The sequence below is a fragment of the Mobula hypostoma genome, chromosome 13, assembly GCF_963921235.1.
Source record: "Mobula hypostoma chromosome 13, sMobHyp1.1, whole genome shotgun sequence".
NCBI lineage: Eukaryota > Metazoa > Chordata > Chondrichthyes > Myliobatiformes > Myliobatidae > Mobula > Mobula hypostoma.
The window spans coordinates 38,356,419-38,382,446 of NC_086109.1; the positions used below are offsets into that span (position 1 = coordinate 38,356,419).

At 39.0% G+C, this 26,028-nt stretch overlaps 1 protein-coding gene across 1 annotated transcript in view; it reads left to right on the forward strand.

Annotated features, from left to right (window-relative positions):
* The window catches only part of LOC134355942 (immunoglobulin-like and fibronectin type III domain-containing protein 1), an 88,077-nt gene that overhangs the window by 4,223 nt on the left and 57,826 nt on the right, over window positions 1–26,028 (forward strand). Inside the window, exons 2-9 of the mRNA XM_063066484.1 lie at window positions 6,783–6,875; window positions 7,906–8,028; window positions 9,031–9,170; window positions 11,857–11,956; window positions 12,859–12,900; window positions 13,821–13,866; window positions 14,398–14,575; window positions 24,779–24,892. Of these exons, the coding sequence (XP_062922554.1) occupies window positions 6,830–6,875; window positions 7,906–8,028; window positions 9,031–9,170; window positions 11,857–11,956; window positions 12,859–12,900; window positions 13,821–13,866; window positions 14,398–14,575; window positions 24,779–24,892 (789 nt within the window). The 5' untranslated portion in view covers window positions 6,783–6,829. The remainder of the gene's footprint in view (window positions 1–6,782; window positions 6,876–7,905; window positions 8,029–9,030; window positions 9,171–11,856; window positions 11,957–12,858; window positions 12,901–13,820; window positions 13,867–14,397; window positions 14,576–24,778; window positions 24,893–26,028) is intronic.

Consider the following 26,028-nt stretch of genomic DNA (forward strand, 5'->3'; position numbering starts at 1 on the left):
GGTTTTCTAAAATTAACACCATCTACCTTAGGCCACGAACTTATCAATCACCCCTCGTAAGAATCTGTAATTTATCCAATAAATTAATCACAGGAAAAAAGTCACATTTGATGTGCATAATAAAGCAATAGGTAACTACTAGAAAGCTCAAATTGTAAAAAAATGAATATTTTGGAAATACCAAGCAGATCAGGCTGCATCAATGTAAATAAATAACATTTCAGATTGAAAACCCTTCCTCCAGCTTCATTTTTATCAATGAGCAATGTGTACTCTGTCTGGGAAATTAATAAATTCTCATTTGTATCAACAAAGTTCTGGATATTAAAAAATTCAAAGGTTGGGAAAATGGTGCAGGAGTGGAACATTGCCTAGATATTATTAAATACTGGACACCGGAGAGGCTGGAAGTCCTCAACCTGTTCCAGCCTCGTGTATGCTTTTCATTTTTCAGAAAAACAAACAAATTTGTCAAATTTTTTATGACATAATTTCAATTTAAGAAAATATCAGTGTTTATGTGGTAATACTATAGCTCCCACAGCTTTAAACTGCTTGAGTTACCTGTGTAGAAAAGTGAATCTTCGAAGCAGATTACAGCAATAAGAACCCGATGGTGTTTGTGTTTGGTTGCTGCCATCTAGTGGATTTCGTCCTTATTCTAAGAACACCACAGATTGAACTAATTACTTACTGAATTGAATTTGAATGAGTAAATATTTTATCTCGGTTCTCTTGAGGACATTTGTTTACCTTATCCTAAAATACAGAGGGATAGTTTAAAACAAAATGAAATGTACAGGTTGTCAGGAGCAGTGACTTTAAAGAAATTTCAGAACCTAAGTAATTGCAATTAGCATTTTATTCCCTGCAATAATACATCAAAAGATCCTATGTTGGGTAATGAAATGTATTAACAACACAGGAATACAAAGATTTTGCTTCCTGAATACTTTTGGGTGTATCTTACTGATTTTGGGCTGCTGATCATGAAAATTACCATGAAATTTTCAAATCATGTACCATTTTTTTCTAATCTCCTATATTTGTTATTTCAATCTGTAATTCAAGTCAATTAAAATGTTGCCCACAATGCAAGCTGAGAAGTTTTCTATCTTGTCCAGACATGCCTGGGCATGCTTAGGCAGAGCGGATGCTGCATGGCAGGACAGGTTGCAGAAAAGATATAAAAGCATTACACACATCCTGTTCTATGCATTATGTTTACATGTATATCAGTTTGTGATCATGTTGATATGCATGCTCTAGGCGCATAGCAGATTGTGTGTACTCATTATAATAAAGTAATTGTATTTTCAGGAGTATTTATGATTGCAAAATGTCTCCAATATTGCAACAGCCGCAGTACTTTGTTATATTTGTGTCAAGTGTATGTTTAAATCTAAAGACAGAATAACTCCTCTTATTAAGAAAGCCTATGAGTTCTACTTCGGGTGTAAAATTGACAACCTAGACAAAGTCTGGGCTCCTCACATTTGTTTCATACCAATTTAGACTTCTTCCCTGCTACTCCTGGTGCTGCCAGTGACAAGCATAGTGAAAGGTTTCACCGGGACATTGCAGTCATGGAGAAACGGTATCAGTGCAACTGGAATTCATCAATTCTGGCTGATTATTGTTGGACACTAGGAGAAGCCTCAGACACAGAGTAGAAACAAAAATCATCAATAAATCATATTTAGCTTAGTTGAACTGTTGCAAAGTATCAGCACTGTTTTGCAATATAAGTTAATTTCTTGTTTCTCCAAATTCCTACCTGAAATATGTAGTCTGAAATTATATTTGTCTTCAGCTTCAAGCAGTCTATCAAAGTCACAGAAACTTTCTGAGGAAGCAACATGTTTGAAAAACAAATTGTTTTCCGGTGCAATTTGCCTTTGGATAGATTTTATTTTTCATTTTATTTTTATTTAGAAATAGAGTGTGCAGTAGGCCTTTCCACTCCAGCAACCCCTGATTCAACCCTAATCACGGGGCAACTTACAATGACCAATTAACCTATCAACTGGTACGTCTTTGCTCTGTAGGAGGAAACTGGAGCATCCAAAGAAAAACCATGTGATCACGGGGCAGTCACAGACTCCATACAGATGACCATAAGACGTGGGAGTAGAACCAGGCATTTGGCCCATCAAGTCTGCTCCGCTATTCAAACATGGCTGATCCTTTCTTCCCGTCCTCAATCCCACTCCCTGGCCTTCTCCCTGTAATCTTTGATGTGTGTCCAATCAAGAATCTATCAAGCTCTGCCTTAAATACACCCAATGACCTGGCCTCCACATCTGCCTGTGGTAATAAATTCCACAAGTTCACCACCCTCTGGCCAAAGAAATTCCTTTGCATCTGTTTTAAATGGACACCTCTCTATCCTGAGGCTGTGCCTTCTTGTCCTAGACTCCCCTACCATGGAAAACATCCTTTCCACATCTACTCTGTCTAGGCCTTTCAACATTCGAAAGGTTTCAATGAGATCACCCCCCCATCCTTCTAAATTCCAGTGAGTACAGACCCAGAGCCATCAAATGTTCCTTGTATGATAATCCTTTCATTTTCGAAATCATCCTTGTGAACCTAGGAACATCGGAATTGAACTCCAAGCTCCAACACTGCAAGCTATTAGAGCATTGCACTAACTGCTATGCTACCGTTGTGGGGTGATGGGGGTCCTTAATGATAGGTATCATCTTCTTGAGGCCTTGCGTTTTGAAGCTGTCCTGGATGTTGGGGAGGCTAGTGCCCATAATGGAGCCGGCTGAGTTTACAACTTTCCGATTCTGTGCAGTGGCCCCTCCATACCAGATGGTGACGCAAACAGTTAGGATGCTCTCCAAGGTATATCTGCAGAAATTTGCTTGATTCTTTGATGATACACAGTCTCCTCAAACTCCTCATGAAATTGAAACTCCTCACTCTTTCCACTGCTGCTCAAAACCACAGGTCAAGGGAGTAAAGTTTAATTTTACAAAGAAATACCCCTGTTTACTTTCCATACTCATATTATGTCTGTTTAAACTCATTTATTTCTCTTGTTGTTTATCTAATTTCTTCTTAAAAACTGGGACAAATTTAGAACACAGAAAGAGTAGACTTAAGCTAAGAAACATTATTGACAAAGATTTGGACTTCAAAATTTTGCATCACTAGTTTGTGTTTTTTTCGAACCTTTTTATGTCTTCCTCTCCGTTACTTCACCTGTCTCTGTAGCATCCCCTTCGAATACACTTGCCTCAAAGTCATACACCTGTCAGAGACATTTATGAAGATTCAAGTTCTTGACAGTTTTGACATCCAGCTCAGCCCAGGGATATTCCTTGTAGATTTATGAGTGCAAAGCCCTGTGTATTTCTCGACCTCGCCAATCAGGTCTGAACTGGCTGGGGACCTAGTCAGAGTATGAGTGAAGTGTGCATGAAAAAACACACTCCAACAATACTTGGGCCTTTGTTCCTAGAACTTACTTATTCTGCATTATGGTTTCCAGCTTCTGAGAACCACACATACTTTTGATAATCCTTTAATTTTACATACAAGTAACAGGAGAGTAACACAAGAACTTTTATCCTAAATTCTCAATGGCACTGAATATAACAGTTCAATATGACTTTTACAGTAAATGAACCAAAAGAGGCAATTTAATTATTCGTAAGTGAAATATTATAAGATTTTGAAATGTACATTTTGAAACCTTACAAGTTACAAATTCATATTAACATAATCATCTACTGTTTCAATTTACATAGAGGGACCAAATACATAAATGACTATGGACACTTGTTCAACTCGACCAGATGGCTAGAAACTCATCTGTGTGCCAAAAGGATTCTGCAGCATCTAAACTATTTTAATACTTCAAATTGTTGGTGGCTTTTATTATACTGTACAGGCAATAAAATTGCAGTAAACCAGGATACTACTTTCAATACTAACATTTTATGACATTAGATCCAATGCCTAGTGAAGTCTATGCCAGCTCACAATGCAATTCCATTTCTCACAATTCTTCCAGTAACCTAATCTCCTCACATTTCTTTCATTCTCCCCTGGTTCAACAACTCACCTGTACACTAGGCGCATTTTACACAGGCCAATTAATCTCCCAACCCACAAGTGCTTGGGACATCACAGAAAACCAGAGCACTCACAGGAAACCCATATAGACATAATAGGGACCAAGCAAGACGCACACAGACAGCAGTGGAGTTCAAAAGTGAACTTGGGCCACTAGAGCTATGAAGCAGCAGAATTATGCAACAGGCCTCTGTCCTGCCACCGTATATCTATCTGCCAGCTGTCTCTTTATTTTTGTCTCTGATGAGTTAATAAGCTTAATTAACTGATCAAGTACATATCTTATCTTGAAATCTTAAAGTGGATTGCATCAGAATAGTTTAGAAAGCCATTTATATAACTCACTCCTAAAATCCATTTACAACTTGGCTCCAGCTTGCATAATGCTAAAAGAATGTCCAAATTCCAGTACTGGACATTTTCATTCATAAAAGTGGTTAAACAAATCATAGCACCCCAGGCTAATATGCTCACCAGTCATTATGAACTGCTGGGTTTCAGCAACCTTGAAGAAATAGTAGTTTGATTGATATGATTCAACAGGTCTTTGCTTCCTTATAGGACATTGGTGTGCACTCATCCAGAATATTGTGTTCAGTTCTGATTGACCCATTAAAGGAAGAGTGTGGAATTATTGGAGAGGGTCCGGAAGAGATCTCCAAGAATAGTTCATGGTAACTGAGAGATTACATGTACAAGAATAAAGTGGAAGAAACTGAGACTTTCTTTAGGGGAGTTTAAAAGAAATCTGAAAATAGACGCAGAGCTGCACTGAGTGGATGTTGGAAGGTTGTTCCTATTTGTCTAGCAATTGAGAACTATGCGCACAAGTAAAAACAATAACTATATTATGCAGCATTTAATTGGAATCTGGATTAAACTGCTTGCTGATGAGGTGAGGTAGGCTCCACAATCACTTTTAAGAGGATTAATAAATACCTGATGAGGAAATATTTGCAAGGCCCTGAGTAAGGGGTCGGGGGACCAGCAGCCAATGGAACCAATGAGCTGCTGTGGTAGATTTGATCTAGACTGAATGCCTCCTTCTGTGTTACAACCATTTTTGATTCAATGATTTGTTCTATGATTCTTCTGTAATGTAAATAGAAAACAGTTCACTAGTGATGGACTGTTCACTATTACTTCAGCATGGTCCTGGATGCATAAATGTATGAGTGTCCGATGACCCTAACATGAAAACAGAGACACTCTTGCAAATTATTTTCTTCAATCATTAGGCATACGGTTCCTAACATGGGCATATACTGTAAGTAATTTTGTAAATGATAATTTTTGATTTAGTGTCAATCTCAGAGAATGTTAAAATGGATCAGTGTTTGTACTGAAAATGTCAGTATGTTGATAATTGTGCATTCAGAACAAAGATTTCCCTTCGTTCAAACATCAGTCCTTTTAGAGGTAGCTATATTCAAAGAATATTTTCTGCTAACTTTACAACTTCCATGGAAGCAGTAACAAGAAGGAAGTTATATGAATCTCATTTGGGAACAGGCCCATGAATCAAATCTCGGTTTTCAATCTTGCCCCAAGATAAGTAGGAAGTAGAGAGGGCTGAGATAACCAAGAAAGTTTAAAAAGATGTTAAGCTGATTTGGTGGTTTTGCCTCTATGACAGTGATTGCAAATGAGATTGTCATTGCTCAGGTAGTGGCAAGCTCTCCCTAACTCAATCTCACTCCAGAGGTAAGAGAATTGAAACCCCACCAATGCTCGGGGCAGTGAAGAGAGAGTGTAGTACTGTTGGAGAGGTGCTGCTCTTCAAGTATGTACTATGAGTGCATGTGTGGTTCTTCAAACAATCAATACTTCCATTTAATATCAGAGACAATATACAACCCGAAATTCTCACTCTCCACTGACATCCTCAAAATAGAATAAAAACCCCAAAGAATGAATGACAGAAAAAACAGAAGAACCCCAAAGTCCCACACGCCCTTGCACACACAAGCAGCAGCAAACCCTCCCCAACTTATTCTAGTATAAAGCATCTGCATTCCCACCACCCACCAATCAAACAGCGGCAAAGCCCCCAAAGAGAGACCATGAGCTACAGTATATCAAAAATTAACTGTTCACTCCAACATTTTCGACATCCCGCAGGCTCTCTCTCTCACTAACAAGGGAGAGACAAATAATGCTCCTTCCACAGCAACGGTCGCTATTTCGATGCTACAGTCAGTCTGAAACGTTGCTTTTTATTTCGAGTTCCCCGACTTGAGAACTGGCAGCAAACTTTCCCTCACCATCAAGAAAGAGAGAGATCGATTGATCAATTGCTGAGTGTAGAGCCCCTGACAGCCACTCTCGCTGTCTTCAATGTTTCAGCTCCCACTGCACTTTAGTTCAAGACAACAGAGAGAATTCATGTCCACAGGATCACGCAAGGCCCTGAATTTGCATGACTTCAAGGTCGACCTGGAAGTACTAAACACGGCTGATCAGTAAACTCCAAGAACAGGCACATGATGTCGTGCAGAACCATACCATTTGAATGCTGCTGTAGGTCAAAGATTCCAATAGGAGCCCAGCTACCCTGAAAAGGAAAATAGAGATATTAGAATAGGAGGAATTGTTTGCAATCCCAATGACCCATTTAAAATTATTCTTCAAGGTTTTATTAGAAAAAATTTCATAAAATCCAATAATGAAAATAACACTTTCGTTCAATTTAGGGTTTGAATTTTAATCTTTTGAGAAAGCTGAAAACGAGAGACAAACCATGGAGAAGAAAGTTATTAATCAAGGAGTTAAAACCTCTGAATCAGGTACATCCTTTTAATTTTTGAGAGCATGCGTTCTTTTGGAGCACAACTAAATAAGTTTGAGAAGTTTGCAAGAATCACAATGTCCCACTTGAATATTTTTAAAATGCAATTTTGGTGCAGACTTGTGTTACATTTAACCAAGGTCAACTGCTAACCACATGACTATATACTGGAGAGAATCTCCCATTTCCACGTTGTGGCTATCAGTTATCAAATGGCTGATCTAATTACTGAGTCACTGCCAACTTTTCAGTTGATTCACACAAATTGAATTTCTCTCACTGCTTGAGTGAATATGATCAGAGTTTTCTTCCTTCATGATTAAATAGAAAAACATTGTGCTTCAGGTATCTTAGATTTGTGAAGTTCTATTTCAATTGATTGTAGGCTCAATATGAATGAAGACCAATTTTAATTCATTGTCCCATCATGGCAATTAATTAGTTCTTAAATAATTCACTGGGGGTTGATTGCACTATGATACTTACAGATCCATTGCATATGTTTTATCACTTTCAATGTGCAGAGCTATCTGCTTTTGTTCCTACGTTTATTTTGTCTTATCTGAAGATGCATCCTCATTCTTTAATTCAATGCTTTTTTGGCTTTCTATCTTATTTTTTTTTTCCTGGACTTCATAATGTAACATTTCTGTCACTCTCCTTGAAGGTAACAAGCCTCAAGTTTCTGGTTGGGAGGATTAGAATCAACTCTCCTCCATGATAATAGGTCTAAGCATAAGATCCAGGAGATCCACAATGTTATTAGTTCTACTGATGTACTCTAATTCCCATATGCAGTCCAAATGATTTCTGCATTTATTATCATTTCCTTTGCAGCCATATTAAAGACCACTTAAAATTCAGAACAATGTGCACAATACTGTATCAATGCTTGTGACAGGTTCCTGATCATTTGAAACTGACCTTTCCAACAAAACTAAGAGCAAGTGATTTGAAAAATGACAAAAATCCCTCATTAAAATAAAACAACAAAGTCCTGTTTTTTTTTATATTGTTGAAATCTGTAGGTATCAAGATAAAGAAATCAACAGTTCCGGGAGTCACACTGGTTGAGTACACAGAAAATATCCCAGAAGGATGTAGTTTTCCAGATATTTTACGCCGACCAATCTCACTGACCTTGCAGGAGGGTAAGGAACAAAGAATTTGAGAGAGTTCTGAACTGTCCTTTAGAGAGAATTCTCTGTTCTAAATCTCAACCCACCTTCAACTACATTTGCAGTACTATTTTATCAGTGGTGCAATATGATTTGGAGATTATGATGACTCTCAGTTGACAGCATGAACCTGAACATCTGGGCAACAGCTCCACTACAAGAAGTGGAGTAGAAATTCCTGCTTTTATACTTGAATAAATAATGACAAGTATAAACTGGTGAGAGAATAAATCAACCAACAGTATTCTCCTGAACAACAGACAAGGAAACATAACAATATTGAAATCAAAAAAGGGTTTTGGGATTAAATGAGGACATTCCATTTCCAGTTGCAGGAGATACCCAAGGATACAGATTCAAAATAACTGAAAATAAATACAGAAGTGATATGGGGTGACTTTAAAAAAAAAATTCTTTGAGCTTATGATGATCTGCTATATCTGCAAGGTTGCTGCAACCTGATTTAATCATAACTTCCAAAGTGCATTTTGACACAGAATTTAAAAGCTAAAGCATGACAAGTTAGGGGTGGAAGGTTGGGTGGGATGAATGGCTTCCTACCATGCAGTATTCTTTGCAGTCCACATTGGTGCTGGAGTAATCAAGAGATCAGTCATTATGGTTCCGATTACTGACATTACATCTCCTACCAAGCAGAGAGCCCATTAAACGCTGGTACCTACAACAGTTAAACAAAAATGTACCAAAGCAATGGAATTATACCAGATACTGTGATCTCACTTCCAACACTTTATTATTTTCCAATTCTGCAGACTGTGGAGTGGAAATGTAAAAATGTTGACTGTGAACCAATACTCCTGCTTATCCTACCCTGTAATATAAATGTCTAACATTGAAACCAGACTACTACTGGAGTTTCCAAAAATGAGATCATTATTTGCATTCTGGAATAAAGCATTGACTTTTGTTTGTCTTTTGGAAGTAGATTAATTAGCATTTGTTAATCTTCTTAAGGCAAAAATGCAAATTTTAAAGCAGATGTACAAGGAAATCCAAAGCCTTCTGTGGTCTGGAGCTTCAAAGAGAAACATCTAACAAGTGACAACCATTACAAGATCTATCAAGACACGGTTACAAAAGAACATATTTTGCAGGTATGACTAATACTTTAAAAGACCATAAGACATAGGAGCAAATTAGGCTATTTGGTCCATCGAGTCTTCCTCGCAATTCCATCATGGCTGATTTATTATCCCTCTTAACCCCATTCTCCTGCCTTCTACCCATAAATTTTGACACCCTGACTCAGCAAGAGTCTATCAACCTCTGCTTTAAATATACTCATTGACTTGGCTTCCACAGATGTCTGTAGCAAAGAATTCTGCAAATTCACCACGCTTTGGCTAAAGATTTTCCTTCTCATCTCTGATATAAATGGACATTTCTCAGTTCTGAGGCCTTGCACTCTGGTCCTTGACTCACCCACTATAAGAAACATCATCTCCACATTCACTCTATTGGCCATTTCATATTCAATGAGATTTCCCCCCTTATTCTCTAAACTCCAGCAAGTACAGACCCAGAGCCATCAAACGCCCCTCATTCCTAGAATGATTCTCGTGAACTTCCTCTGGACCCTCTCCAATTGCAGCACATCTTTTCTGAGATAAGGGGCTCAAAACTGTTTACAATAGTCTGACTAATGCCTTATAAAGCCCCGCATCTTTGCTCTTATATTCTGTCCTCTCAAATTGAATGCTAAGATTGCATTTGCCTTTCTTACCACCAATCCAACCTGCAAGTTAACCTTTAGTGAATCATGCACAAGAACTCCCAAGTCCCTTTGCACCTCTGATTTTCTCCCCATTTAGGAAGCAGTCTATGCCTTTATTCCTTCAGCATACAGTTCCCTGAACCATATTCCATCAACCACTTCTTTGCCCAATCTCACAATCTGTCTAAGTCCTTCTGCAAACTCCCTTCCTCAACACTACCCGCTCCTCCTCCTATCTTTGTATCTGCAAAATTGGCCACAAAGCCATCAACTCCATCATCAAAATTATTGATGTACAGTGTAAACAGACTGAGCCCCAATACTGGTTCCAAATGAATACCACTAGTCACCAGCAGCCAAACAGAATAGGCCCCCTTTATCGTACACTTAGCCTCCTGCCAGTCAGCCAATCTTCTATCCATGCTAGTGTCTTTCCATTAAGGGGTCTTATCTTGCTAAGCAGCCTCATGTGTGGCACTTTATCAAAGGCCTTCTGAAAATCCAAGTCAACGACCTCCAATGACTCTCATTTGTCTATCCTGCTTGTTAATTCCTCAAGGAATTCCAACAGATCTGTCAGGTAAGATTTCCGCTTCAGGAAAGCAGGCTGACTTTGGCCTATTTTATCTTGTGCCTCCAAGTACACCGAAATCTCATCCTTAATAATGGACACCAACATCTTCCCAACCACTGAAGTCAGGCTAATGTGCCTGTAACTTCTTTCTTTCGGTCTCTCTCCTACACGGTCAATTGTCAGCTAGCCACTTGCATCACTTATTTTTATGTCATAAATGTTTCTCTGATTCCATTGTGTTTCTTTAAGTAATTCATTTTGGCATGAATAAAACTACAATATATTATCAGCTTTGTTTTTCGTAATGAATGGAATGGCTTTCTAATACATAGATAGGCTAGAATGCAGATATCACTTGCTGCTTACGATGGACATCCTGTAGAGTACTGATTTTTATTACAGTTATTTTTTTAATAAGCTATATTGCTCTTGGGGCAAAGTGCTACACATGTTGCCACTTGTAATACTTATTTTTAAAACTCTGTTAATGTAGTGACCACTCTATTTTTACTGGAGATAATGTTTTCTTCTATCTCTTCTCAGTAAAAATATCACACAAATATTTGTACATCACATGCGGACAATCCATGTTCAGTAGTTTTTTTTTGCCAGAGTTTTACTGCCCCATCTGTGAATTAACTGCAACTCAGTAGCTGAGATAATTCCTAGCTGTCTTTTTTAAAGATCAAAAATTGCTCTTCTGCTAGCCTTTCATACAATATAATAGGAAAGTATTTACTTTCCTTTCAATATAGCTGATCCTCTCTTCCTGTGTGAAGTCAGAATATACAGAACAGAATAAAAATAGTTATTTCAGTTTACCTTCCAACTTTCTACAACTTCTTACTTTTAATCTGCCTTTGACACGCAACAGCAAAAACAATCCAGCCAACAACCACAAGGATATACTAGTCTCCATTTAAAAAAAAATCAGATCTGCACCTACCCAAACGTAAATCAAATGATATATGCAGGAAATGTTGGAAATACTTAGCAAGTCAGGCAGTCTATTTAGCAAGAGCAAATATTCCAAGTTGATCTTTCATCAGAATAAATTATGTTTAACCTATTTAATGTCTACTTAAATTTATTTGGCACCTCATCCAGAAGTCACTGATTCCAGAATGAGTTTAATTTGTATAAAAGTAAGTTTTTTTGTCTGTCATGAACTCATATTCATGAATTTTCTATCTAATATTTATTTTGCCATTAATACAATCTAATATTAAAAATAGTACTTTCTCTTATTCAAAAGCAGAGAGTCATTGCTATTTGGCAATACAAACTACCGTTTTATTTTTAATACTGAAAATAATATGCAAGTTACAATAGTGTGTGCAATCTGCGCAATTATCTCACATCTTGATGGGTCATAGTTAATGGGTGGAGATCTACTAACCATGCTTGCCGTAACTGGGAAACCATTTCATTATAATGCAGGAAATTATGTAACCATTTCCAAAATAAAGTAATTATTGTGTTGTTATTTAAGGTAACACAATTGACTATAGACGATGCTGGTTCCTATAAGTGCATCTTTTCTAATGAATATGGAGAAGCCAGGTGTGTAACAAATCTGAATGTTATAGAAGGTGAGAATCTATCATGCCTTTAAGGCTAGAAGTAATTAAAACTTAAAGTACATGTAAGCAATTACCAATACATCGTTCTGATCACTAATCCTGGTATTATTACTATTTGGAGTTTTCTCCAGCACAAAAAGAGGAAAAGAATAAGAAATAATTGCATGATTAAAATTATATCACAAATGACGAACCCTTTACATTTACCTGTGATCTTTTAATAAGGATGTTTGTTGTTTTTGCCTAGCACTGGCATTCACTTTTGAGACTGGCATAACTGCCCTCTGAAGTGACCTAATTGTACAATATATATGCAATGAATAAAAGTGGATTTTCAAAGGTGAATGTAAACAGAAATATCAGGATACAGGAATGTAGCAGGGCAAAGAAACATGATAATAACACCATTTCCAGAACTAATTCAATTACTCCTGAACAGCAAAACTGGAAGGGAATCATTTACAAGCCTGCATCCAATACAGAACGACATAAAAGTTTAAAAATTCCAAGTTTTGCTGGAATCATCAAGGGTTGCTTGCAGTTATGATAATTGTTTGTCTCCCATATCCAACGATGGCAGTTAGCTTTGTGGAGCTTTTCTTCAGTTGATGTGAAGTGCACAAGGATACCTGTCCATTCTGGGGCAGCTCATCACCTTTGGACATTGCAATTGAAACATAGGTGATCGAGGCTAGAATATAATTAATTTGTATTTTCAAACGTGAAAAGTAGAAAAGATGTAGACTATTCAGCCTCTTGTGCCTTCTGCACCATTCAATAGGATCTTGGCTTATCTTTTACTACAGTACCAAATTCTTGTGCTAAAATCATATATTTTTGTTTTCCTCCAATGCCATTTTTGTATATTAATTCATGCATTTATCTTCTCTGTTCACATAAATATAAATCAGTTGGCTTCAAAAAGAAAATGAAAAGACCTGGAGCAACAAGAGGTGAGTAGGCAGTTTAAATGGTTCGGCATTGTCTAGATGGGCCGAAGGGCCTGTTTCTGTGCTGTACTTCTCTATGACTCTGTGACTCAAAGATACTTTTTAAAAAATTGAAGCATTGTGTTATATTTTACAAAGTAACATTATTGTCTAGAATGGCAACAAGACAAACTGAAAAGAAATTTCAAAGAGGAAAACTTGCAATTATATAAAACTATATGAACAGATGACAAAAGGTCATCTTCCATTTTTTGAATTCCAGTAAGTATCAGTCAGTGAATATAGAGTAATACAGGAAGAGGTTTATACTTTCTTATCAGATGAAGAAAACTTTATGTTAGTAACATCATAACTTAGAGGCGGTATGTCATTATTAACTCTTCGTATTTGAAAGTAATGATTCATATGTTATCCCCTAGAAGTAGCATAAAACTTTATGGGAATGTGGCCAAGTGGTTAAGGCATTCGACTAGCAACCTGAAGGTCATGAGTTCGAGCCCCAGCCGAGGCAACACGTTGTGTCTTTGAGCAAGGCACTTAATCACACATTGCTCTGCCACGACACCGGTGCCAAGCTGTATGGGTCCTAATGCCCTTCCCTTGGACAACATCAGTGGTGTGGAGAGGGGAGACTTGCAGCATGAGCAACTGCTGGTCTTCCATACAACCTTGCCCAGGCCTGCACCCTGGAGAGTGAAGACTTTCCAGGCGCAGATCCATGGTCTCACAAGACTAACGGATGCCTTTATTTATTTATTTAGCATAAAACATGCCATATAGCTACATTAGCACTCTGACTCCAACTCTGAAATTCACCATAACATTTTGGAAACAAAATAAAATGTTCTGCCTTAAATATAAACATGTTAATAATTTGATCCCAGTTTTAATACATTGTGATCTTTCTCTTCTATTTCCTAAAGAGAATCTGCCAGATCCAACAGCTTTTCGGAAGATGCTGAAAAAATGGTAATTACTTATAGAATGTACAATTCATACATTTTATCTTAAAACATGTGGTTAATCATGTTAGGAGACCAATTCGAGTTTGCACAGTGAGAGAAAACATAACTGATTGAAAATTGCAACCTGCACTGAAAAATATGATAGATATTCTACACAGATTCTGAGATTGTAATTTATCCATCCAGTCAATATAAAGGACTGGAAGAGCCTAACAATGTTTCTGTGGAGAAGCATGCATTAGCTGCTTCTGGACTTCTGCACCTACTCAATGCAAGTGGGTAATACCCACTTCAACTGATTTTCAACCATATGCAGCAGAGCTTTTTTATTGCAATGGTACAATGGAATCCCTCGGCTGAATTATTAAATAAGCAGTTTTTGTGCATATCTGACAGAAAATGCATTGGCAAAGAACTCAACGAGCAGTAGTCTATCAGCTTCTTTGCTAATTAAATGCATGCATTTTAAGGCCTTTCACCATGATATACATAATTAAATCATTGAAGAATTCCATTTTCCATTGACATTTTGCAGTGCCCAACCTGTAAAGAAACAGGATAATGTTCTGGATGAAAAGGTCTGGGAGCTCCTCATGAATGCTGACAAGAAAGATTATGAAAGGATCTGCCTGCAGTATGGTATCACTGACTTTCGTGGCATGTTGAAAAAGCTGAAGCAGATGAAAATCGAAAGAGAGGAAAAGCGAGCTGTGGTAACGTACCTCCTAAAGGGCTGATTGCTGAGTCTATATCATGTTTAACTCTAAATGTGATAGTATTAGAAAAAGTTCTGAAGCTCAGCAAAATGTGTCATGACAGATTAAGCTTAATGATAGGTTAATGTCCTAAAATTATGGTTACAGAAAATGCAAGAAATGGTTATGAAGCTGAGGGTTGGATTGTGGATGTAAAGGACACACTCCCTAAAAATAGGTACACAGATTATGCTGTATGTTTAATCAGTGTCCTTTGCTTCCACTGCAAATGGCACACTGAATTAGTGCTGGTTGATAATCTGTACATTAATATGTGCAGTCCATCCTAGCTATGACATTAAGGGCTGGAAGCCTTAGTAATGGGGCAAGATGATGAGAGGCTGACACCACTTAAAACTAACCTGCACTGCTGAACGGCAGCCTAGAGGGAAGTGCTCTGCAGCAGATATGACTAGGCATTCATTCCAATCAGGATATGCTTAAAAAATTATGACCTCTGGGACAACACATTTAGAAAGGGTTTGATGCAAGAATTAAGATATGATCTGTCAGCACTGAGTAAAGAGGCCCTCTAACAATCTCCCTGAATACAATGAGAGTAGATAGATTTGTCAGTTAATGCCAGAATTCAAGACTGGAGGACTTAGGTACAATGCTGCAAAAAAAAATGATCATACACATAGTCAAGATTAGTGAATCCAGCTGGATAAATACCATATTATACCAGGTGTACCATCAACCTAGGAAATGGTTGATTACATAATGTACTGATCATTACTGCCAAAGCTTGCACTTCTTCTCACCCTGTAATCCTGTGGCATCACATATTCATAGCTTGCACATATTGATAGATATTCATTCATGGAAGTCAAATCTGCAAAACTTTATCCTTTCATGGTGGTAGAAGCAGAGGCAGCAGGAAATAACTGGAAGGATGAAGGATGGCTACATTACCTTACCTAAATGGAGAACACCCTGCTCATTATCACCAGAAAGCTTGATCTGAGCAGTTAGTGTAACGCTATTACAGCACCAGTGATTACCAGCTGGATTGTGCTCCCACCACTGTCTGTATGGAATTTGTACATTTTCCCCAATGATTAAATGGGTTTTCTTCCAATGCTCTGGTTTCTTCACACATTCTAAAGATGTATTGTTAGGGTTAGTGAGTTGTGGGCGTGCTCTGTTGGCACCAGTAGCACGGTGACGCTTGTAAACTTGATTTAATTTCATACAACACAACATATTTCACTATTTGTTTTGATGTACATGTGACAAATAAAGTTAATCTTTATCTTCAAGATGAAGAAATCCATCTATATTCTGAATAACTATGCACAGCCCCCCCATCATTAACAAGCTGCAGCTAGGTCTTTATTGCAAGACAATTAGATTACAAGAGAAAGAATATGTTATTGCAGTTAGAAAGTGCTTTGGTGAGACTACGTCAGGAGAACCATCCGTGGTTTCGGATTCCTTTCATAAGAAGGAATTTACTTGTTAAAGTGGGTGTTCAACAAAGCCTCCCATATTGGTTCCCGAGAAAACAAATCTGTACATAAAGAGGGATTAATTAAGCTATGTTTTTTATTCTCTAGATTTTAGAAGACTGAGAAGTAATTCCATTGAAGCATACAAAGTATTTAGAGAGCTTGACAAGGTACAAAGGGGAAGATATTTCCTAGGGCTGAGAACTTTGGAACTAGGGATTATAGTCTCAAAGCAATGGGCAGGCCAATTGGGATAGTGTAAGATAACGTACATTGGTAAAAGCATTCAAGAGGCAGGCTATTACTTCAGTGGAGAGAGATTGTAAATAAATCAGGGAGTTGAGTGATATAAATGTTCTTGTAAGTGAAACACAAATAGTTGGAATGAAGATGCACTAAGTAGTTAGAGTGGCAAAGGCCATGTAGGCATTTATTAAAGTTTAGAAATAGAGTAATATTGTTAGAATTTTTCAGGCTCTTGGTGAATTTGCACCTGGAACAATGTTTTGGTCTAATTATTTAGGAAATAATTTACCAGCATTTGAGGTAGTCCAGAAGATTCTTGACCCAAAACATCAATTGTCTCTTTCCTTCCAAGGATGCTACCTGACCTATTGAGTTCCTCCAGCATCTTGTTTGTGTTGCAGAAGAGGTTTCCTTGGACAACTCCTTTGTAATAGGGGTATTGCCCTAATGTAAACAGCTAAAGAAATTGGATCTATATTCTTTGGAGTTTAGTAGAAAGAAGGCTGACCTGACAGAAATCATAAAATTCTTTTGAGGAGCATGAACAATGTAGATGGTATGATGCATCTTCTTGTGGGATAGTCTCAAACAAGGGAACATAATTACAGGATGAAAGACCTTCCACAGAGCATGGTGAATCTCTGAAATTCTCCACCTTGGAGGGCTGAGAAGAATAAATCACTGGCGGTGTTTAAAAAAGAGGAAGATTTTTTTTTGAATGATCAGTGAATTGCTAACTCTAAGGCATTGGCAATGAAGAGGAGGTGCAGCCCGGGAAGATCCGCCATAATTTTATCAAATGATGTTACAGATTTGAGGGGCCAAATGGACTATTCCTGCTTCTACAAAAAACAGGATGCTGGAAGAACTCAAGTGGGTTAAACAGCATCTGAGGAGGCAAGATGTGAATATTGACATTTCGGGTTGAAACTGCATAAGGACTGAGAAGGAGGAAAGATTGCTAGGATATGGCAATTTAAGGGAGATGTGGAATTGGATGGTCGGTAATGAGTGAAATCAGAAGGGGGAGAGGATGAGTAGCCAATGGAACCTGCTGAGGACGGGAATGGGAAAGGCGAAATGTTCATCATATTTCGGTGCATTGACAGCTTTCGTCTGAAGGATTCAATAAAACACTGTACTCTAACATTGGTTTTGAACATGACTTTAAGTGAAGCTTGAAAGCTTTCCTTTTCTGCATGGATTGAATGCAGAAAACTCCATCCATGCAGAATGCATTATCACATATTTGGGTCTAGCCATGACACAGGATCTGATAATGGAAATCTTAGCTTTTGCTGCAGTGCCAAAACAAACCACAGAATACTTAAGTTCTGTGGTGATATCTCAACTTGTCTTCGCATAGGTACAGACTGTTCACACAAAAGTTCAGCTTGTCACCACACCTGCTCATTTTATAGAAGCAGCATTGTTTGCGTGACATGCATAGTGACTATGTGTACAGGGCCTCATAGGTGGAGTCATGACTTAACAAGACAGAGCATTTGTCAAATGATAGTACCTTTTGTTTGTTGTGGCAGCTCCAAGGCAAATGGCATGATAGACTACCACGGAATGAAGGCATCAGATCTCCTGCCAAACATACCCACACAATGTGACATCTGGTCACACAACTTTGATGTTAAGGGCATATAATCTCTTTTGTTGACAGTACCTCTCAGCATAGAACCACAGGCAATGCCTCAAAAAGGCGACATCCATCATTGAGGACCTTTATCACCAAGACCTTCCCTCTTCTCATTGCCACCATCAAGGAGGAGGGAGACAGGAGACTGAAGATACAGACTCAATGTTTTAGGAATATATACACACATACATATTCTTGGCGTAATTTTTTCAATGAATTGCAATGTACTGCTGCTGCAAAACAATATATTTCATGACATATGTCAGGGATATAAAATCTGATTCTGACTCTGACATTGCCAAAGGCAATTTGTGCTCAGTCAATGGCACTTGGCATCATAGAGGAGTCACATGCTTGAAGGAGCCACTTTTCTGCTGCTCTCTGGCAAGAGGGAATAAGATGTAAGTGACTCTCCAAATTGGTGAAATTGATCTGAGGGGTGTTACAAATAATCTGGAAGCAGTGTAGTGTACAAATATTAATGGCCAAGGTGAACTTGATAGCCTAGTCTTCACGGCAGCACAGCCTTCACCATGTCCTAAGACTACAGTTGCATCAGCAAAGTCCAATCAGGATCATATGAGTGTAGGCATCTCACAGACCTTTAATCACTGAAGTTTATGTTGAATTGTTCTTTTAACTCTCTAACTCGTCATAGCCATAGTACTTCTGCCACTTTTATCAGCACTATAAGCACTTCCTCTTTATTCTTCCACTTACTTGAAATCTTCACTCTCCTTTCTTCCCTCACCCCCTTCCTACAATCCCCAAACCCAATTCCAATTTCTTCACTTTAATAAAGCTTTAACAAGCACCAGAATTCATTGTAACTGCCAGTAGGAATTAGTTGTCAATCAATGATAATTTACCATGATTCTTCCTGTCACTGAATGACCGTACAAGTGCATAAACCCTTGTGACTACATGAATAAAAATCACAACCTGCTTTCTTTGCTTATCTCCAGCAGTAGCTGAGGTTGCTCAAAAGCCTTTCTCAAAATTACTGTTTACCATGGATATGTGGCTGTAAGACTGGCAACCACTTTGTTATCCCTCTTGTCTAAAATTGCACACTACAAAAATAAATTTTGTGGTGCATGATTACTCAAAATTGATGTGAGAACTAAAGTTTAGAGTTCCTAAAAATATTATCAGCATTTTTGGTCAAAAGGGATCAATTGACCTGAAGTCATTGTGATGCATCTGGAAACCAATGCTGACAAACAAGAGGACTGGGTGCAAGTCATTACCTAACCTGTGAGAACATGAGCTCAAATTTCACGCCTGAGCCCCATTGCAGCTATAAGTGGTGGAGTATTGATTTTCAGAGTCCTGTAATAGAATCTAAGTCATCCAGTGCATATATAGTAATAATGCATTTACACAGTGCATCGCTTTCCATTAATTGAAAGAAACTAAGTTCGAGATTGCGAGTTGCTTGCAAAATTTTTCACACCTACAACTCGTGCTCAGCAGAGAAATGCATTGAGAAAGCTTAAGAGGGAGATATAATGTACTGTCATGTCCAGTTTAAAACTAGTGATGAATGATTAGGGCACAGATTTTGCCAGAGTGAACAAAGTACATTTTAGTTGTTATTGAAACATAAATTTATTCCACATAGAAACACAATTACCAATATTTTACCATGATAACCAAAGATTATTTCAATAAATACCATTATTAATTGGGCTGAAATATTATTATTGGAAGGAATTATTGGGAGCGTGCACTTTCACAGGAATATCAAGCTATTTCAATCCATACGATAATTGAGAGACAATGCCAAATTCATATCATTACAGCATTGTCACAAAGAGTTGTGGATAGAGAAGACTACTGGTTTGTCATCAATCATTCAGCCATCACAATCCCTTTTGTCAGAATTTGTGCTTTCACTGATGATTATTTTGCTGAAGAAGCAATTCAATATAAGCGTTGTTAATCTTTTGAATACTTGACCAAGGTACTTACCTCAGATTTCCTTTCATTAACCTTTTTCACAAAATGCAGAGTTTTGTATCCTGCTCTCAGGTTATCCCCAGGATGCTAAATGTTAGTGTCAGACCACCAAATCCGCCATGGGGTCTGTGCGCTCTTGCAGAGCAGGCTGCGAAACAGCTTCAGCTGAGTGTGCACATTCCAGCCAATTAGTATTTCATTGCAACGGTACTGAACTCTCTTCCACTCTTTTCCATCTTGTCGAGACATGGCCAAAAGAAGAACAATGGCAATGCTCCCTGCATACTGTTGCCCTTGTTCTGGGAAAGAAGAATACCATTTCGACCAACACTGTTAAGGACCATAAGACCACATGATAATAGAAGCAGAATTAGGCCATCGGCTTCACCATTTCATCATGGCTGATCCATTCTGCACTCAAACCCAGTCACCTGCCTTCTCCCCGTAACCCTTCATTCCTTGACTAATCAAGTATCTATCAACCTTGCCTTAAATGTACCCAATGACTTGGTTTCCACATCCACCTGTGACAACAAATTCCACATATTCAGCACTCCCTAGCTAAAGAAATTTCTCCTCATCTTCATTCTAAATGTTCATCCCTCTGTTCTGAATCTGTGTCCTCTTGTCTTAGAGTCCCCCAGCATAAGAAACATCCTGTCCACATCCACTCTATCAAGGCCTTTCAACAGTCAATACATTTCCATGATATCTCCCTCATTCTTCTGAACTCCAGTGAGAACAGGCACAAAGCCATCAAAGGTTCTTCATATGATAAGCCTTTTAGCCCTAGAATCATTTTCCTGAACTCCTTTTGAATCCTCTCCAATGTCAACACATCCTTATGAAGCCTCAGCATAATGTCCTTGCTTTAATATTCCAGAATTCTCAAAATGAACGTTAGCATTGCATTTGCCTTCCTTACCACCTGCAAATTAACCTTTAAGGAATCCTGCACGAGGACTTCCAAGTCCCTTTGCACCTCAGGTTTTTGAATTTTCTCTCCATTTAGAAATTAGACTACACTTCTATTTCTTGTACAAATGTGCATGACAATACACTTCCCAACACTGTATTCCATCTGCCACTTCTTTGCCCTTTCTCTAAAACTGTCTCAGTCCTTCTGTAGTCTTTCTGCTTCCTCAACACTTCCTGTCCCTCCACCTATCTTCGTATCATCTGCAAACTTGGCCACAAAGCCATCAGTTCTGTCATCCAAATGACTGATATATAATGTGAAAAGAAGCGGTCCCAGCACACACCCCATGGAACATCATTAGTAACTGGCAACCAACCAGATAATGTTTCCTTTATTCCCACTCTTTGCCTCCTGCGAATCAGCCAATGCTCTATCCATTTATAGTATCTCTCCTGTAATACCATAGGCTCTTAACTTGTTAAGCAGCCTCATATATGGCACCTTGTTAAAAGCCTTCTGAAAATCCAAGCACACTATATCCACAAATTCTCTTTTGCCTATCCTGCTTGTTATTTCTGCAAAGAATTCCATCAAACTTCTCAGGCAAAATTTTCCCTTCAGGAAACTATGCTGACTTTGACTTATTTTATCATGTTCCTCCAAGTACTCTGAAACCACATCCTTAACAATTGACTCCAACATCTCCAACAACAAAGGCCAGATTAACTGGCCTATAAATTCCTTTCTTCAGCCTTTCTCCCTTTCTTCAGTCATCTCTTTCAGAACCCAGGGATGTACACCATCTGGTCCAGGTGATTTATCTACCTTCAGACCTTTCAGTTTCCCAAGCGCCTTCTCCCTAGTAATGGCATCTTTACTCACTTCTGCCCCTGACACTCTCAAACTTTTGGCATACTGCTAGAGTCTTCCACAGTGAAGATTGATGCAAGGGACTTCTTCAAATTGTCTGCCATTTCCTTGGCCCCCATTGCTACCTCTACCACATCATTTTCCAATGGCGTTTATCTAGTATTTGGCTACTTCTGCCGAGCTGCTCTATCTGTGTTAACTTTAGCTTGAAAGTTCTAGTTAACAAACCTTTTGGTGTAGCATTTATTGTTTCTCCTTTATTTCTGTACAGTTCCTATTAAAAGTCAGTGGATTGTTGATCCACTTCGGTGTCTCTCTCAGCACTTAGGCCATAACTATACATGCTTATCAGCAAGTTTCGACAAAAGAAAATGGACCCAGCAGAGAGAGAACAGTTGACCTTGGCCCAACATCCATTGGTCAGACAGGAGAGAAGTTACAGTCAGTTGGAAGTGATTCAAACAGTGCAACAGATACTTTCAGAATGATGAGCTCAATCCAGAATGAAGTTTGTGGAGGAGAAAATAAAACCAGTAGAAGCTGAGTTGGCTGATGTGTCTCATGCAGTGTACTTTCAGAGCAGCAGGTCCAGTCCCTGCTGGAAGAGCACATGTCAGCCTTCGCAGTGATGGTTCTGTTGCTCACCACAGACAGCCAGAATCAGGTAGCAATGATTCCTGCTCCCACCGGCGTGCTTCAGCACCTTACTACTGACAGTCACTGCCGTTCTTGCTGCTGTAAGTCAGTAGCCTTTAGCCATTTCAGTCCCAATCCCAGGTGTTCCTCTTCAGCAGCCTCATAAACCCTGGCCACGAATGCCCTGACTGCCGTAACCACATCTGGACCAGAACTGAATCTTCCTTCACCAGGCAGATACTTGAGTGACTCTTGATGGCTGCAGGGGTTTATTACCCAGTGTGAGCTGACTTTCCAAACCCAGCCTGGTCAGTTTGGTGATGATGCACGTAAACTGGCTTACTTGATGAATCTCTTAGTTGGACCTCAACACAGCATACTCAACACTCTATGGGAACCAGGCTCCCCCACTGCCCAGTAATTTTGGCAATTTGCTGTAAAGTTCAAGAAAGTTTTTGAATTTCCAATACAGGGTAAGAAGGCTGCCTATCAATTCCTGGAGTTGCCTCAAGATAAAGGGACAGTGAGGGACTACGCAGTATAGTTCAGCACGCTTGCGATGGAGACAGGGTAGAGTGAGCGATTGAAAGCAGGAGTCCAGCACAAGATCGCATTGTGGGACGAGCGGAACAGTCTGCATTACCTGATTAATCTGGCCATTCGGATTGACAACTGGGCAACTGAGTGGCACAGAGAAATAATGTCCTAAGCTACCCTCTCGTTAGATCACTGTTTGTCTGTACCCTCTGCTGCATCACCCAGTATACAGTCTATGGAGGTAGGGAGCATGCATCTATCTCAGGAGGAACAAAATCTTTGCAGAACAGGTTTCTGCATCTATTGTGGTGATACAAAACACCTCCAGGCTTTGTGCCCCAAGCGTCCCATAAAGTAGGATATCTGTCAGCAAGAAGGGAAGTTCTGACAGGTTGATTCACCCTGCAAACATCCTCCCTTAATTGTGTAATGGCCTCAGCTTCTTTGTCGTGCAGGTCTCATACCTACGTGCTTCAGGCATTTATTGATCCAGGGCCAGCAGGGAACATCATGGATATCTCTCTGGTTTAAAAAAAGAGAGCATGAAGAACAAGTGTCGTTTTTGGGCTACATCCTCACCCCTTCCAGTGTTCAAATAGACTCATGCAAAGTTCAGACAGTCACAGAGTGGCGCAAAGCATCTACCATTAAACATGTGCAGCACTTCATGGGGTTTGCAAACTTTTATTGCCACTTCATTAGAAAATTTAGTTCAATTGTACTCGCCAAGAAGGCCTTTTGGTTAAACAGGATTCCTTTGGACAAGTCAAGACTTGGAACTAAAGCGATAGTTCACTACTGCCCTGGTGCTGTGACACTCAGACCCATTGCATCCTTTCATCGTCGAGGTGGATGAATCAGGTGTCAGCATTGAAGCTGTAATTTCCCAGTGCTCTTCTGCGGATAACTGGCTGCACCAACAAACCTTTCTTTCCCATCGCTTGATTCTTGCCAATGGCTTAGCATTAGTAGTTTAATACTAAATAAATACCGTTACTTAACAGTGTCAGACTAAGCCAAGATTCCCCTACCTTTTTCATAACATGGCCCAATACCATTAGCAAGACGTCTGTGCACCCCAGGTTGGGAACCCCTGCGTCTAAAGGTAGTTTTCTTCGCTGGAACCAGGGAGCAGGGATGCTGCTCTGCTTCTGGTCAAGTCTCGACAAGACTGAAATGATAGGAAAGGAGTTAACACCAGCACGATGAAACACTAATTGGCTGGAATGTGTAAACTCACTAATGTGGTTGTTGAACCCGTGCAGCAGCCTGCCTGCTAGGGTGTACAGATCCCATGGGACAGTTCATGGTTGTGACAGGGTCCCCCTCCACCTGAGACCTGTGCCTTTTGGAAGTCCCGGATGAGAAACTTGTCCAGGATGTCATAGGCTGGACACAAGAACACATCTCAAGGCCATAACCCTCCCAAATCCATAAGATGCTAGACCCTTATCCACACCCGGCGAGGAACCAGGATGCACGGCACACTCACTTCCCAGAAAAAAAAACTTACAAACCTTCTAAGTCCAAGTTTCATCCTTTGCTTATCTCTATAAGGCAGTGTCATGATGATTGTCTTCAAAACTTGAGGTTGAAGAGTTACCATTAACTCTTCAGAGGCCAAACATAGTGCTCAAGTTGGGATCTGACGATAGCAATGTAATCATTGAATTCTCTACATTGTATTCACAGTTAATTTTTACTTGGCTCTGAAATAGATATATAGTATTACACATATAATACAAAATCAATTAAGTGTAACAGGGACTTTTGGATATTCTATTACCAGTTCTGTTATTTGTCAAATGTTGGTATTTAACAGCTTCACTGAATGTAACTCTGATCAGTGTAACCTCTAACTTCAATCCTTTGTTCTAATATTTTATTTCTAGTATGTGAAATACTTTGGCAATTTGAAACACACTGAAACAAAGGCAGATGGCTCAGCTAACTTTGGATTTGATATGGAACTGAAGAATCCAAATCTGAATATTTTTCTATATAAGGTGACTATGAGTTTTCTCCTAATAAAATTTTACCAATATGGCATATGATATATGAGTAAGAACATTCGATCTGAATTTACCCAAGGCATCAAAATCATTATTTTCCATCTAAAGATTATTTGTCCAGAACTCAGCTTACCACATAACACATTACCTTTAATAATTTAGCTACATTATTGCAATGTATTCTCTGTACGAAATAATAGTGCTACAATAACTTTGATCAGTTATCTAACTTTCTTTCAATCTTCTAGATACCAATATTAGATTAAAATATGCTTTCTCATATATTTCTGAATGTAGCAGGTGGGGCTCATCTGAATCATATGGTTCTGAATTACATTCTGTGTAAGAATTTGCTTGAGTTGAACACTGTAAAATTAAAATTATTTCTATAGACTATAAGACCATAAGATATAAGAGCAGAATTAGGTCATTTGGTCCATCGAGTCTTCTCTGTCATTCAGTCATGGCTGATCCCTTTTCTTTTCCCTCCTCAGCCCCACTTCCCTGCCTTCTCCCTATAACATTTGATGCAGCGGCCAGTCAGGAACTTATCAATCTCTGCCTTAAATACACACAATGACCTGGCCTCCAGAGCTGCCAGTGGTAACAAATTCCACCCTCTGGCTAAAAATTTTCTCTGCATCTCTATTTTAAATGGACAGCCCTCTATTCTGAGGCTGTGCCTTCTCGTCCGAGACTCCTCCACCATGGGAAACTTCCTTTCCACATCTACTCTGTCTGGGCCCTTCAACATTCAAAAGTATTCAATGAGATCCCCCCTCATCCTTGTAAATTCCAGCAAGTTCAAGCCCAGGGGCATCAAACATTCCTCATATGGTAACACTTTCATTCCCGGAATCATTGCTGTGAACTTCCTCTGACCCTCTCCAATGCCAGCACATCTTTTCTGAGATAAGAAGCCCAAAACTGTTCACAATACTCAAAGTAGAGCCTCACCTTGGTCTTATAAAGCCTCAGCATCACATCCCTGCTTTTGTATTCCAGACCTTTTGAAATAAATGCTAACACTACATTTTCCTTCCTCACAACCACCTCAACCTGCAAGTTAACCTTCAGGGTGTTCTGCAACAAGTACTCCCAAGTTCTTTTGTATCTTAGGTTTTTGGATT